The following is a 14,255-nucleotide window of genomic DNA, read 5'->3' as shown; positions in this document are numbered from 1 at the left end:
TTCTCAACATCGATGTTTCTCTCTCCCTCCCTCCCTTCCTCTCTGAAATCAATAAAAAGAAAGGAAGGAAGGAAGGAAGGAAGGAAGGAAGGAAGGAAGGAAGTTAGAAGGAAGGAAGGAAGTTGAAAGGAAGGAAGGAAGTTGGAAGGGAGGGAGGGAGGGGGACTCCAGTACTCACCACCAGCTCTGCCCCGCCAGTGCTGTTGGAGAAGAGCCTGTAGAGACTGACAATGCCATTGGGCTTCCCAGGGGCACTGATGTTGACCACAGCTTGGGTAGAAGACACGGCGTGGAACCTGGGGGCCCCGAGACCTTCTGGGGGGGCAGGTCCCGTTCTACACCGCGTCCAGCTACTGGGGGCTTTCCCTGCTGAATTCACTGCCCAGACCTTCAAAGAGAAATCATTGGGACCAGTCAACAGCAAGATAACCTCAGGCTGAAAGAACACAGTTGGCAACCCATAGCAACCGAACACAACGGAACGAGATACACTTGGATCTTGCAACTCTGTGACCGCAAAGGAGTTTGGGTCCTTCCTCTTTGTTTTGCCTTTGCCCCTGAGAACACAGAGGGGCTCGCTGGGGAGCCCTGATTTCCGACTGCAGTGGCTGATTTGAGCTCGATGGAAAACTGCTCATCTTTGGGCGGGAGGTGGCGGGATTTTTGTCAGCTTCTGCAAACTGGACGGCTCTGCAGACTCCTTAAAACTCAGCAATTCTTAAACACTGTCCCCACCAAATCTGCATGGAAATTAGATTTTCCTTTCATCAAGGAGGGAATCAACATATGGAAGGATGTATAATCTTATTTATCAAGAACTATTTGTATAATTAAGCACGAATATCCTAAAAGGTTGCCTTGGGTCATCATTTGCATGAGTAAGTAATTTGTAGAATGTCAGGTACAATAGACAGAGTAGATGGATGTGTGAGTGTATAGGGTTAAATTAGGCCCAATAACAGCCAACTACACAGTGATCAATCAGAATGATAGATCTAAATGACAATACAAGAAGACTGTCTGCGTGTTTAGGAGTACCAGTATTCCTTAGTAAGCTTTCATCTTGAGCAGTCTAACTTCAGGAATTTTTTTTTCTCATTTGGTGTCTTTTTTCCCTTTATCTATCTATCTATCTATCTATCTATCTATCTATCTATCATCTACCTACCTATCCACCCATCCACCTGCCTACCCATTCATCCATTCATCCACCCGCCCACTTATCCATCCAAACTTGCCCTGAGCTTTTAAAGACCCATCTGGAAAGCTGGTTTGATTCTACAGTCCACACTTTCTAGGTGTGCTGTGTCAAAAAAACAAACAAACACATGCCGAACTTTCAAAATCTGAGGCATTTAGAAAAAAAAAAAAAACCTGTAGGAGAGTACTTTGCATGGAGAATTTAGTTTTGTTTTGCTTTGGCATCAATAATATCTTCAAGAGAATACACATTGGAGAGGTTTTTAGGAGTTCCCAAGAGTGTTTCCACACATTTTTAAGGAGGTGGATTCCTTTGCAAAAGTAAAACTCCTGATGTCGAAATGTTCTTGGGTGGCTGTCACATGCAATGCTGCAGCCCCTCGCTGACGGGGTGACTAACCTACTTACACATCCGAACTTGCTCTTTTCAGAGTTCTGATACAGTCTCTCATCATTTGCACGATCATTACCTACATTTTATACACTCTACAATTTACAACGCACTTGGACATACGCTAGCTGACTTAGCCCTCCCAACAGAACCGTGTAGGGTGGTTGGGTAATGTATCATTAGCCCATTTTACAGGTGAGGAAATTGAGGTTCTCTTGTTCAAAGTGACAGAAGTTACAAGAGCTGAAACTAGAATTCTGCTCTCCAATAAACACTTTTATCGCTCTTTCCAATCTATTGTGTGTTTGATTCTGTATGTCATCCACATGCATAAGTGAATTACGTGCAATCAAGGAAGTTAAATCACTGCTCCACAGACAAACACCTGTGATTCTGGATTAAAATCTCTTAACTGGCAAGGATGGAGAGATGTGCCTAGGTTGTATTAGAGGACGGAGGTTTGAAAGGCACAGAGAAAGAAACCCAGCAATGGGAGAGCCAGGCCTCCTGGAAACCCAAGTCCAGGTCAAGACACCACTGTAATGCCCAGCTGGTGTGGCTCAGTGCTTGAGCTTTGACCTATGAACCAAGAGGTCACAGTTGATTCTCATAGCTTTGACCTATGAACCAGGAGGTCACAGTCGATTCTCGGTCCCATGTGGGGGTTGTGGGCTCCATCCCCAGTGGGGGGCATGCAGGAAGCAGCTGACCAATGATTCTCTCACATCATTGATGTTTCTATCTCTCTCTCCCTCTCCCTTCCTCTCTGAAATCAATAATAATATATTAGAAAAAAGAAAAGAAAAACCACTGCAGCTGCTTTTACAATCCCTTCTGAATGGGCCAAGGTCAGTCTGAGAGGGGAAGTTAGGGAGGAGGTCAGAGTTCAGGGCTGATAAGAAAGTCCCTGACTGCTCAGTCTGCTCCAGACCAACCCCTTTCACTGCAAATACCTTCCTATGGGTGGGGCGAGGGGCATTTTTATTACACAAGGAGTGAAAAAAAAACTTTTAAAGAATATATGTAAAATAAGGAGCATATACTGATATCAACTTCTTTGCTAAGAATAGGGCTTTGGCTGGTGATCTAAGGGCACACAGAACTTTAGCGGGGGTCGCAATGGCTGGGGAAAACAGGAGGAGAATAGAGCAGGTGTAATAAAATAAAGCATCAGCGAGTTGTCCATTGGTTACTGGGCACCGATAAGAGAGAGCAGACGTGAAGGTCTGAGGGGAAACGGGGATGACTCCTAGAAAGTGCTTAGCAGGGGGCTGCCCAGGCTTGGCTCACTCACTTTGCTTTCATTTTTGATGAAGATTTAGGGCCACAGAAACCAGGAGGACTTTGTGATCCTGGTGCTGCCAGAGGGGCTAACCCACATGGCTTCCTGAACTCTGACTGGGTGGGGTCCTACTTCCAAATGGGATTTAAGCCTTGGTATTTTAAAGCTACTTTGAGTCTCAACATGATCGTTTTGCTGTATTTCTTCAGAAATAGTCTCTTCTAAAAACTCGCCACCCCTAACTGGGAACGGGTGAAGGAGCTAGTGCTCACTGTGCTTTCATTTTTGATGAAGATTTAGGGCCACAGAAACCAGGAGGACTTTGTGATCCTGGTGCTGCCAGAGGGGCTAACCCACATGGCTTCCTGAACTCTGACTGGGTGGGGTCCTACTTCCAAATGGGATTTAAGCCTTGGTATTTTAAAGCTACTTTGAGTCTCAACATGATCGTTTTGCTATATTTCTTCAGAAATAGTCTCTTCTAAAAACTCCCCACCCCTAACTGGGACCGGATGAAGGAGCTAGTGCCTTTGTCTTTCAGGAGAGACCTTCATAATACAGTGCTCCCTCCCTGCCCCCCGAGCCCCAGTCTTTCTTTTCAGTATTCAATCAATTTGAGATCAAAATAGCATTCATATAAATCAACATGCGTATGCAAAGCAGGACCAGCTATTCACGGAGCCACTCTGAAAATGAAAGCAGTTACAAGGAGGGGAAAGCCGGCCGAGATAATGAGCATCACGGATTCCAGGAGACTTGAACCACAAGGCAGTGTTCCTGTTATACCAAACCCCCAGAGGGAAAGGAAAGGAGAGACTGACGGTGATATCTCCTCTGCCTTGCTCTGTTGCGGTGAAAGTCCTTCACCCAAAAGTTGCCATGGATTTTGGTCTCTTTCCAGCAAAACAAGGGATGAAGGGAGTGGAGTGTAGTTCAGGGTTCAGAATAAAAATGTGAACAGATTATGCTTATGATCTCTAAGGGGAAACAATGGCCTCAAGATTTGGGTCCATCTTTAGGGGGGAAAGAGAAGCAGAGATCTTGCATGGGAAATATTGAGCAATATGCCGGGATCTATTAACTTCAATGAACCAATACAAAAATCAAGAAATAAAATATCTTATGAACAAACAGAATTATCTACTTTCTCTCTCTCTCTCTCTCTCTCTCTCTCTCTCTCTCTCTCTCTTTCTATTCAATCTATGTATGTATGTATGTATGTATATACCTACCTACCTACCTCTTCACCATTTACCTAACCGACAAGCCATTCCTTTTGATTTGTACCTCCCATGATCCCTGGGAACATAAACACACTGGGTATGGGCTGCTCACAGGAAAAAAGGGACATGAATGGGGGAGGGAGGGTGAAATAAGGTTTACAAATTCCATGGCCAAGAGAAAAATGTACGGATGCTGCCCAGCTTAGATTACTTCGGAGTGTCCTTATACCTGCAGTACCCTGCCAAACATATTTGTTCTTTTATAATTAAAAAAAGATGATTAAAGTTTCCACTGAAACAACTTCCTGATTTGGGCTCAGCACACACTTGTACGCGTGAAGGTGTGCATACACACAAGCGCACAATGACAGCTGTCAGAGGTGGGGACCTCCCCGGGAAGGGCTGTAAAAGTGAGCAGGTCAGTGCCAGCTGGGTCAGGTGCTTTCTTCTCTCGGGTTTTGGTTGTAAACATGAAAAGAGGTACAATGTAAGATGTCACAGAAAACCCAGGCCCACCATAGGAATAAACAGGAAAGAACCGAAATCACTGAACCACAAATTCTATAACTAATAAAATATTAGGTTCACTTGTTTATATTTCTCTTTTTGATCTAAGTTTTAAAATATCTAAGTAGCGATTATTACCACCTTTATGCTATTGTCCATTAAAAAAACTTTTTCATTGACTCTTCCCTCCCGCAAGGACCAATTAACTGCATTTTGCCTTAACATTTTTAATTACATAACGTGTCAGCATCTGCTCTCTACACTATCTGGATCCAGCGGAGGTCTCTTTGATACACTATTTGCTTCCTAGTGGAATATGACAATTTTTGATAAAATAAGAAGCATTTGGACACCACCAAGAACACAGAAATATCAAGAAGCAGTAGGAGGCCACGTCACTGTTTAGAAAAACTGGAGCACGGGAATAAATTTTCCTGACAATTCACATCCAAAATAAATAAAAATCCTACACGCACAGCCATGCCCGTAATTAATAACTCGAGTAAATAGGTTGCATGTTAACAGGCAAACTATTAAATTATTCGTTTCCTGGGGGCATGTAACGAGACTGTTATCACATTCCCAGGAGGGAGACAAATAGATATTAAAAAGGTCTTTCCAATACCTGTATTGGCGAAGGCCAACAGCTAATTCAATAGATTCGATCAAAATCACCATTTCTTTCACTGCTCCTGATTTATGACCTGGGCTGTGGTTAGTCATCACTCACTGCAGTTTGCTCTCCAGCGCTCATAAATTATGCCTCATAAATAAAAAGATCCAATCAACGAAATCATATCAATTCATCTGCAACCTTGCAGTAGATTTTCCCAGGGCACTCATGCCAATGCCTTTTGAACGGGGAGCTTGTCTTGGCTTTGGAATATGTTCGAGGAGCAAAATGCCAAACGGGGCTTTGGCACAGCTGTGGTCAGAGGGACTCATGGCTAGCAGGAAGGCAGGGAGTCTGAACTCCCATGACTGCAAGATGGTTTAATTTCATAAGCAGTCCTGCGGGTGGGCTACAGTCAAGGGGTAACTTGTTGCAAAGCTCTATTTAACTGGCCACCTACCTCACGGGACTATTCTGATTTACATGCAATACATTTTCTATATATTTATGAAGAATTGGGTGGTTAAAAAAAAGAAAATTTATAAGTATTTTATGAAGACTTTTGAAAGCCCCAGAGTTGTATGCAAACGCAATTTGGAGCTACCATGGAGTGAATTTAAGCGAAGTCTTTGGAACCTGGATCTCAAGGTTCAAATTTGAGCTCTCCCACTCACCCACTGTCTCCTTGGGCGTGTTAACTCACCTCTTGAGTGTTCTGATTTCTAAGGTGCACTATTGGTAATAACCCTATCTCAATGGCTGTCATGAGTTCATACATGTAAAACTCTATCATAGTTCTCAGCACATAGCAAGCACTAGATAAGTAAAACTGGTTATTATATACTAGAGGCCTGGTGCACGAAAATTTGTGCACTTGGGGGGGTCTCCCTCAGCCCGGCCTGTGCCCTCTTGCAGTACAGATCCCCAGGGGATCAGGCCTAAACTGGCAGTCAGACATCCCTCTGACAGACCAGGAGCCCTCAGGGGATGGCCCACCCAGGCAAGGAGTGGGCCTAAGCTGTTAGTCGGACATCCTTAGTGCTGCCACGGAGGTGGGAGAGGCTCTTGCCACGGCCGCTGTGCTGTCCAGCCATGAGCCGGCTCTGGCTGAGGGGCACTTCCCCTGTGAGAGTGCACTTCCCCCTGGTGGTCAGTGCGCGTCACAGCAACCAGTCATTCCTGGTCGTTCTGCTGTTAGAGTCAATTTGCATATTACCCTTTTATTATATAGGAATTATCTGTTGGCAGAGTGTTGGAAGAGAGAGCGGGACTAAATAGCAATTCTGTGACTCTGGCTGCTATGAATCAACAAGAGCAAACTCTGCACAGCATTCTGGGTTCAGCCCACTTCTCTCTGTATACCTTCCTCGGGGGGCTCCTCCATTCTAGAACTTCAAGGATTAGGATAAACGGAAACCTGGCTTTTCAGAAATATTGTTTCTACATCAAAATTTGCTGACTGAATGGCATTCTCTACTTTGCCTTATTCATTAAATTTTTTCCAAACATCCAAAAGTATGAGCAGAAGCGAACCTTGGAGCAATTCAATGGCTCCTCAAAGAAAACAAAACTTATTTTCAGTTTCCATTACGGACATGGGCATCAAGGAGAGAACCGTGTAGCTTCCCAGACACTGACAGGCATCTGGGTAATGATCAGACCCATCGACAGATAGATAAGTCAATTTACAAGAAAAAGCCTCAGCCACTTTCTTAAAGATCTCAATTGAAGGCATCAGATTTACAAAAATGCATCAACACTTTTTGTTTCCACCTATAGATATGATTGCTTCATACAGACCTACACATTTATTGTGAACTGAATGGAAACGTACCCTGAGTCCCAGTAATGAAGTGCAATTCTCTTTAAGGCACCAGAGGGACCGCAGGCAATAGGGGCTTAGGAACAGAGCCCTAAGGGGCGCCAGGAGAGGCAGGAAAAGAGCGGAGAGGTGCACACACGTGTGAACCAGGGAGCTCACACGCACTAAGAAGAAACGATCTCCTGTTGGAATGGAAGGCGTGATGGCAAAAGCATGCCGTGGTCCCTGCCCAGGCGCAGAATTCAGATTTCTACTCATGGAAACGTCCGATGGCCTTCAGTCCAGGCGGGAGCACGGAGGCTCTGAAGTTTTAGGACAAATACGCTGCCTTGTGTCAGACAATATCAATCATTTAAAACCTGGAGCCGTGGGAGCTGGGGGCAGGCGCAGCTTCCTTCTTGCGGGATAAGCTAACCAAACAGAAGCCTCCAACGCTGGTCAGAAATACGTCCGTGAGACTAATACCTCATTACATGCGTGTCCAAAGCCAAACAAAAAACAGGCTCAATAGGTTTTGCCTAAATGGGACGCAGAGAACGCGCTGGAGAGGGGCAGGGTGAGGGGGGGCAGCCTTGGAGAACCAGCCCTTTGAAGCAAGTTGCTCATCACAGAAATGCAGACACATCCCAGGAGGGTGGAGGGCACGTGGCCACGTCACTGTCTTCCCGAGAAGGGCAGTGGCCAGGAGAGGGGCTGACCTGCCTCGCTGAGGGGCAGGAACGGTGAGATCCCCTTGTCCCCTTCGACCCTTACCTCCCTCCTCTCCTGCATAGGGCGCCCTTTGGGGGCAGATGGCCTGTGGGAAATCGGCTGTCCCGGGTGGGTTCCCACAGCACCCGCCCGCTGGGCAGACTCAGGAGAGCGAATCACGGGGTTGCCCCCCTCTTGACTGACTTGTCACTTCTCAGCCCCCACCTCCCTCCCCCAGGCACGAGGCACCAGGAGCCTTTGGGGACCCCACATGGGCGAGGGTGCTTATGGGTCCAAGGGGGCCCATTTCAGGAAAACTGATAAAGTCACGGTCGCCCTGATGCAATGGAAGGGGGTCCTGGCAGGTCCCCAGGAGCCGGTGGGGAGAGTGCGACTACGATGCAGGATTACTGAGCCCCCCCTCCCCCCAGGTAAGAACCACAGCTGCTTAGGGAGTGGGCTCACCCCCAGGCCCCCTCTGCAGCCAGGATATTATTTATCTCCCTAAGCCACAGGTTTCTCTCAGGGGCTTTTCAAAATGTGAGCACTTTGCAAAGGCAGGCGCCAATGTGCGCCTACAACCTTTATTTTAATTTATTTAAAAAGTATGTTGATTGATTGATTTCAGAGAGGAAGGGGCGGCGGGGGGGAGAGAGAAAGAAAGACAGAGAGAGAGAGAGAGAGAGACAAACATCAATGATGAGAGAGAATCACGGATTGGCTGCCTGCTGCATGCCCCCTACTGGGGACGTGGGAGTGGTTGATAATATGTGTTTCTTACCTGGTACTCATATTCCGTGAAAGGCAGGAGATTGGAATCCATAAAAGAGCTGGCGCTTCCATTATAGGTGAGAACTGGGCTCGGCGGCCCAGGCTGAGTTGCTACTTGTCTCCTGTACAACTCATAGGATAAAACTTGTCCATTTGGCCGAAGCGGTCCTGCCCACCAGAGAGAGACCGTGGGCTGGAACCCCCCGGGAGCCATCCGCACCTCCAGGCGTGGGGGCGGCTGCATGGCAGGGGCCATCTCGGGGGTCAGTACGGATGCCCAGTCACTGGACGCGCACCCCAGCAGGGTGCAGGCTTGAATCCGTGCTTCGTACCTTCAGGACACAAGGCAGAAATTACCCGTTATTGGCAAAATAGTTTTGGTGTTTTTTGGTTTTTTTTGAAGAATCTTTATTAAACCAAGAGTTGCCCAGGCGCTGTGGCTCAGTGGCTGAGTGTCGACCTGGGAACCAAGAGGTTACGGGTTTGATTCCTGGTCAGGGCACGCGCCTGGGTTGCAGACTTGATCCCAAGTAGGGGGCGTCCCAAGAGATCAATGATTCTCTTTCATCATTGATGTTTCTCTCTCTCCCACCCTCTCCCTTCCTCTCTAAAATAAATAAATAAATAAATAAATCAGTAAAAGTGAAAAAGAATAAAATAAAAAATACCAAGACTTTTTGGATAAAAAGGCCAGTAAGTTTATATTTATTCTTATTGATAGCTGACGCTTCTAAAAAATAACACAGTTGCCTGGCTGCTGTGGCTCAGTTGGTTGAGCATCTTCCCTGGGCACCAAAAGGTCATCAGCTCAATTCCCCAAAGGGGGCATGCAGGAGGCAGACTATCTGTTTCTCATCAATGTTTCTATCTCTCGCTCCCTCTCCCTTCCTCTCTCTCTAAAATAAAAAAGAAAGAAGCTACAAAGTCATATTTTCATAGAAATTCTAGAACAGCTGAAATCCTCCTAGCTTTCCAAAATAAAGCAGCTCACCCGTCTGGAAAGGGTGGGCACGTTGTTCCCTAAACAGGCGTGCGTGGGATAAATAACCGTTCAGGATTCTCTCCAGCACCCAAACCCTTTCCGTCTGCAGAATTACTGAGCCCAGCGATGAAGAAGGCAGACAGCTTCCAGCAGCCTTGGGCTCCCCGAACCCTGCAGCTGGGCCTCACAGACTCCCCAGGAGTGTCCCCAGGCCGCGAAGGAGCACCATGGAGGTAAGGCCTGCCTGGTCATAACCCCCCAACACCTGATACTTGACATTTTACAACAGGCTCCCTTGCAGCACGCTGAGGCCTTTCTGGGCCAGAGGTAACCCAGCCACACCCCGGATTATCCATCACGGAGACACCTTATCACCGTCCAGTTAAACTCAACCAATCAATTACGTTTTGTCTGGTCGCTGGTCTCCTGCCGCCTGCACAGGTCTATTTACATAGTAGGACTGCCCCCTTCCAACAAAAGGGGCTTCTGTGAGCAGTAGGTGCCCATGGCTGCAAATGCGTGCTTTGGGCTCGGTTCCTACACCCACCGACTTCAGGGCACCCCTACTTTTCCCTCCAGCACCTTTCCTTCTCCCTGATTTCCTCTGGTTACACAGATGGGGGGCTGGGTGTCACCCATGGTGGGCTCACACCACAGAAAGGACGGTGACTTGCTCTCACAGGCCCGAGGGAGCGACCCACCTGCGGAACGGCTGCAGCTGGTTTACCGCCAGGGTCCTGGTGCCAAACGAGTGATGACTCGCGTTGATGTGCACGATCCTGGTTTCTCCTTCAAGCAGCCCGCGGACGAAGAGGGTGTAGTTGACAATCTGGCCGTTCGTCCTCACGGGAGGGTCCCAGGCCACGGAGATCTCCTGGGGACCCCGGGCCTGTACTGTCGGAGGCCCCATCCCTGAGGGCGCTGCGGGGCTGGTTCGGTCTTTGACGAGGGGACTCACGGCGCCCCCCTGGCTGTTGTTGGCGGTCACCGTGTAGCCGTACTCCACCCCGGGGGTGAGCGTGAAGTCCTGGTAGCGCGTTTCCAAGCCGGTGTACACGATGGTCCCGTCCCTGCGAAGTTCGTAACTCCTGACCTGGCCGTTGGGGTGTCTGGGGGGCGTCCAGGTGACTTCTATGGATTCCGAGCCCGTGACTTGCAGTTCTGGGGGATCCATGTCCTGGGGCGGGGCCTCCAGGGTCCGGGCCCAGGTGGGCGCACTAGCTGTGCAGCCTCCGCGGGTGCAGGCCACGAGGGAGAAGCTGTACTGCGTGTAAGGCTGCAGGTGGGCGACCAGCAGGGACAGGCCCTGCCCGGCCGGGTGCTCCTGGCCCTCACTTCTGAGCCAATACGTGGTGATCCTGCCGTTCTGCGCCGCTGGCGGTGACCAGGACGCATTGATCTGCGTGGCACTGACGGCCCGGAGGCCTGGAGGTCGCACCCCCACTGGGGCAGCCTCGGGGGTGGTGGTGTGGGCCGGCTCGCTGGCCCCGCAGCCCCCGCTGGTGCAGGCGGTGACCGCGTAGCTGTAGGTGGAGAAGGGGAGCAGCTCCGCATCCGTGTAATTGAAAGTCACGGCGTCGAAGCGGAAAGGACGGGGCGCCCCGCTCCTGTGGAGCCGGTAGGACTGGACGACCCCGTTGGGCTGCTCCGGGGGGAGCCAGGCGATGAGCAGGGTCGGGGGACCCGCAGACACCAGGGTGATCGCAGGGGGAGAGAGACCTTCCGGGGCCGCCGGCCGGGTCCTCACCGCGGTCCACGGGCTGCAGGCGTGGCCGGCTGAATTCCACGCGTGGATTTTATACTCGCACGGCGTCCACGGCTGCAGGCCGGCGTCCCTGCAGGCAAACGCATCCCTGTCCGCCTTGTACTCCGTGCAGACAACGTCCGCATCTGTCCGGTTCCCCCCGAAGCACCTGCGGATCACTTCGTAGCGGGTGATCTTCCCGTTCGGGTGGACGGGCTCCGACCAGGTGAGCTCCACGCTGGTGGGGCCCACGGCAACCAATTGATGTGCTTCCCTCACATCGATGTTTCTCTCTGTCTCTCCCTCTCTCTTCCGTCCCTAGACAAAATCAATGGAAAAATATCCTTGGGTGAGAATTAGAGAGAGAGAGAGAGAGAGAGAGAGAGAGAGAGAGAGAGAGAGAAGCGGCGGAGGAGGAACCGGCGGCTCAGGCCCGCGTACTCCAGGCCGCCGTCGCTGAAGATGTTGTAGGTCTGCAGTGAGAAGAGACGCAGAGGGAGGGTGACGGGTGGCATTTGGTTTTTGGTGCGGCGACCTCGTCCCTTTAACCTGCCCCACTGCTAGTCCTCATCCGGAAAGAATGGTCTGATACTAACTTTTGGAATATGATGTAAAGTCCATAGAAAGAGAAGCAATGTTTTTCTTTGTTTTTTTTTAAAGGTTGGATATTCGATTAGCATATACTTACAAGCTATGGGCTGCAGAACATGAATCTTTGATTTAAATGAGTGCTTGTGGGGTTTCCTGCTATTTGTATTTTTTAAAAGGTAGGGACTAGCCTAGCCAGCATGGCTCAGTGGTTGAGCGCTGACCTATGAACCAGGAGGTCAAGGTTCAATTCCCCCTAGGGCACATGCCTGGGGTGTTGGCTCAATCCCTAGTAGGGGGCATGCAGGGGGCAGCCGATCAATGATTCTCTCTCATCATTGATGTTTTTCTCCCTCTCCCTTCCTCTCTGAAATCAATAAAAATATTTTATTTTTTAAAAGGAGGGAATAGCATTGAAATTCCCTCTCTTACAGGTACTAAGTGCCCTGGCTCATCCTGAGTAGGTTAAGTAGGTCCCATCCACATGCCCATCTCCCATGACATTTCCTGGGAAATGGAATTACAGTGCTTCAGCATTCGTACCGGGGCACCAGGGCTGTGTGTGTGTGTGTGTGTGTGTGTATGTGTGTGTAGGCACACACACATATACATTCATACATAAATTCAGATACCACTTTGGATGATGAGAAGCTGGAAATCGCCTCTGTATTAATTCTCTTACAGGCCATACAAGAATTGTTCTGTGGGAGAGAAGTATTTTGTTTTGGTTCTGAGGGGACACATCTGAACACTCCTCATACAAGCCCAGAGCACATTTCCATCCCATAGTACCCACTGCTCTTTGGGGAAAATGAGGCTGGTTCCATCTCTGAGGTGTTACCTGAATCACGCCATTGGCCCGCAAGGGCTCTGACCACCGCAGCAGCAAGGCCCGGCCGCCCGCCCTCTGCTCCACCGTGAAGTTGCTCAGTCCACTCGGGGAAGATTCCGGGGTCTGGATCACGGTCCAGGGGCTGGACACCTCTCCTGCCTCGTTGGCGGCCACAACACCAATGTGATACGTTGTGAAGGGTTCTAACCCGAACAGGTGGGCCTGATGGCTTGTTCCCTGTAAGAAAACGGACAGGTTAGTTTGCTCTTACAAACGGCTACGGACAGCTGGGAAGTCATTCAGTCAGACACATTGGTGATGGCAGACAAATACCACAGTAGAGGTTTGAATTATTAAGAAAACAAAGGGATGTTTTTCTTGTTCGGTTTTAAAAAAATATGTTTTTATTGATATTAGAGAGAGGGGAAGGGACAGGGAGAGAGAGATAGAAACATTGATAAGAGAGAAACAACACTGATCGGATGCCTCCTGCTAGGTCCCTTCTGGGGACTGAGCCTGCAACCCCGGGCACGTGCCTTGACTGGGAATCGAACCTGTGATCTCTTGGTTCCTGGGTTGATGCTTAACCACTGAGCCACACCAGCCACGTTTTTATCTTGTTCTTGACACCCTGGTTGTGTGATTTCAGACACATACAAAGTGTGGGTCAGAGAGGATCCTTGCCTTTTCAGAGGTTACAACCCATGGGATGTGACACAGAATCTAAAGAAAAAATTCTATGATGCCTTAGAGATCACCAGCTCACAATGGAATGTGTGGAGACTTAACCTGAACAACCTAATCCTCTCTCCCCAGCTCCCCAGCTGCTTGTTTATACAAACGACTGCCCACCTCCCCCATCTCCTTCTCTCATTCTTTTGGTGCGTCTTTATATCTCCCAATAAAGCCAACCCAAGAAAACGACAAGCCAACTGGACTATTAAATGCACAGGCCCGTACAGAAGTCTACCGTTAACACAAATGTGAAAATATCGGCATTTGTTAGCAACGCCATAACCGAAACTATGAAACGTACCCCGAGTAACTGTAAGCTAGGCTTTGAGAATTTGGACTTTGTTGACTTAAAATAAAATGAAAGAACGCAAGAATGAGTTTTTGTGTGTGTTCTGTTTCTGCTCGGAGAGCAATATTTAACGTATTTTGCATAACTTAACTGGAGCGTAGAATCTTAATGTTTTGAAAGAGCCAGAATGGTTTTTCTACATCTGGGCTGGATGGATATGTGTGTTTACAGATAGGAATTATGTCTGCAAGTGGACCAGTAATGTGTGTACACACACACAGACACACAAACACACACACACACGTGTGCACGCGCACACACACAAATACATACTTCCTGTCCTGTACTACACCCACTGGGGGCGAGTAACCCCAAGGAAGCTCTGACTGGTGTAATGGGATGTTTATACTTCATGGTGTGTGAGGTCACCTTGGTCTACTGGATGTTTAAATGCGACAACTGTCCTCTTTTCTTGGTGGGCATGGCAAGAGGGAGGTGAGATGGAGAAGAGGGAGTTATTTGAGAGTAGGTACCAGAAGGCATCAAAGTTTTGTGTATGGAAATTCTCTCTAATGGGGAGGCATCC

At 48.8% G+C, this 14,255-nt stretch overlaps 1 protein-coding gene across 1 annotated transcript in view; it reads right to left on the bottom strand.

The window, feature by feature from the left end:
- USH2A (Usher syndrome 2A (autosomal recessive, mild)) overlaps nucleotides 1-14,255 on the bottom strand; it is a 442,266-nt gene that overhangs the window by 29,728 nt on the left and 398,283 nt on the right. Inside the window, 5 exon segments of the mRNA XM_006761291.2 lie at nucleotides 179-388; nucleotides 8,510-8,831; nucleotides 10,183-11,514; nucleotides 11,550-11,698; nucleotides 12,655-12,882. Coding sequence (XP_006761354.1) covers nucleotides 179-388; nucleotides 8,510-8,831; nucleotides 10,183-11,514; nucleotides 11,550-11,698; nucleotides 12,655-12,882 — 2,241 coding nt within the window.

This window comes from Myotis davidii, unplaced genomic scaffold (genome assembly GCF_000327345.1).
Source record: "Myotis davidii unplaced genomic scaffold, ASM32734v1 scaffold174, whole genome shotgun sequence".
In the NCBI taxonomy this organism is placed as follows: Eukaryota; Metazoa; Chordata; class Mammalia; order Chiroptera; family Vespertilionidae; genus Myotis; species Myotis davidii.
Note: the sequence above shows the minus strand (reverse complement) of the source record. Positions and strands in the feature narration are given on the sequence as shown.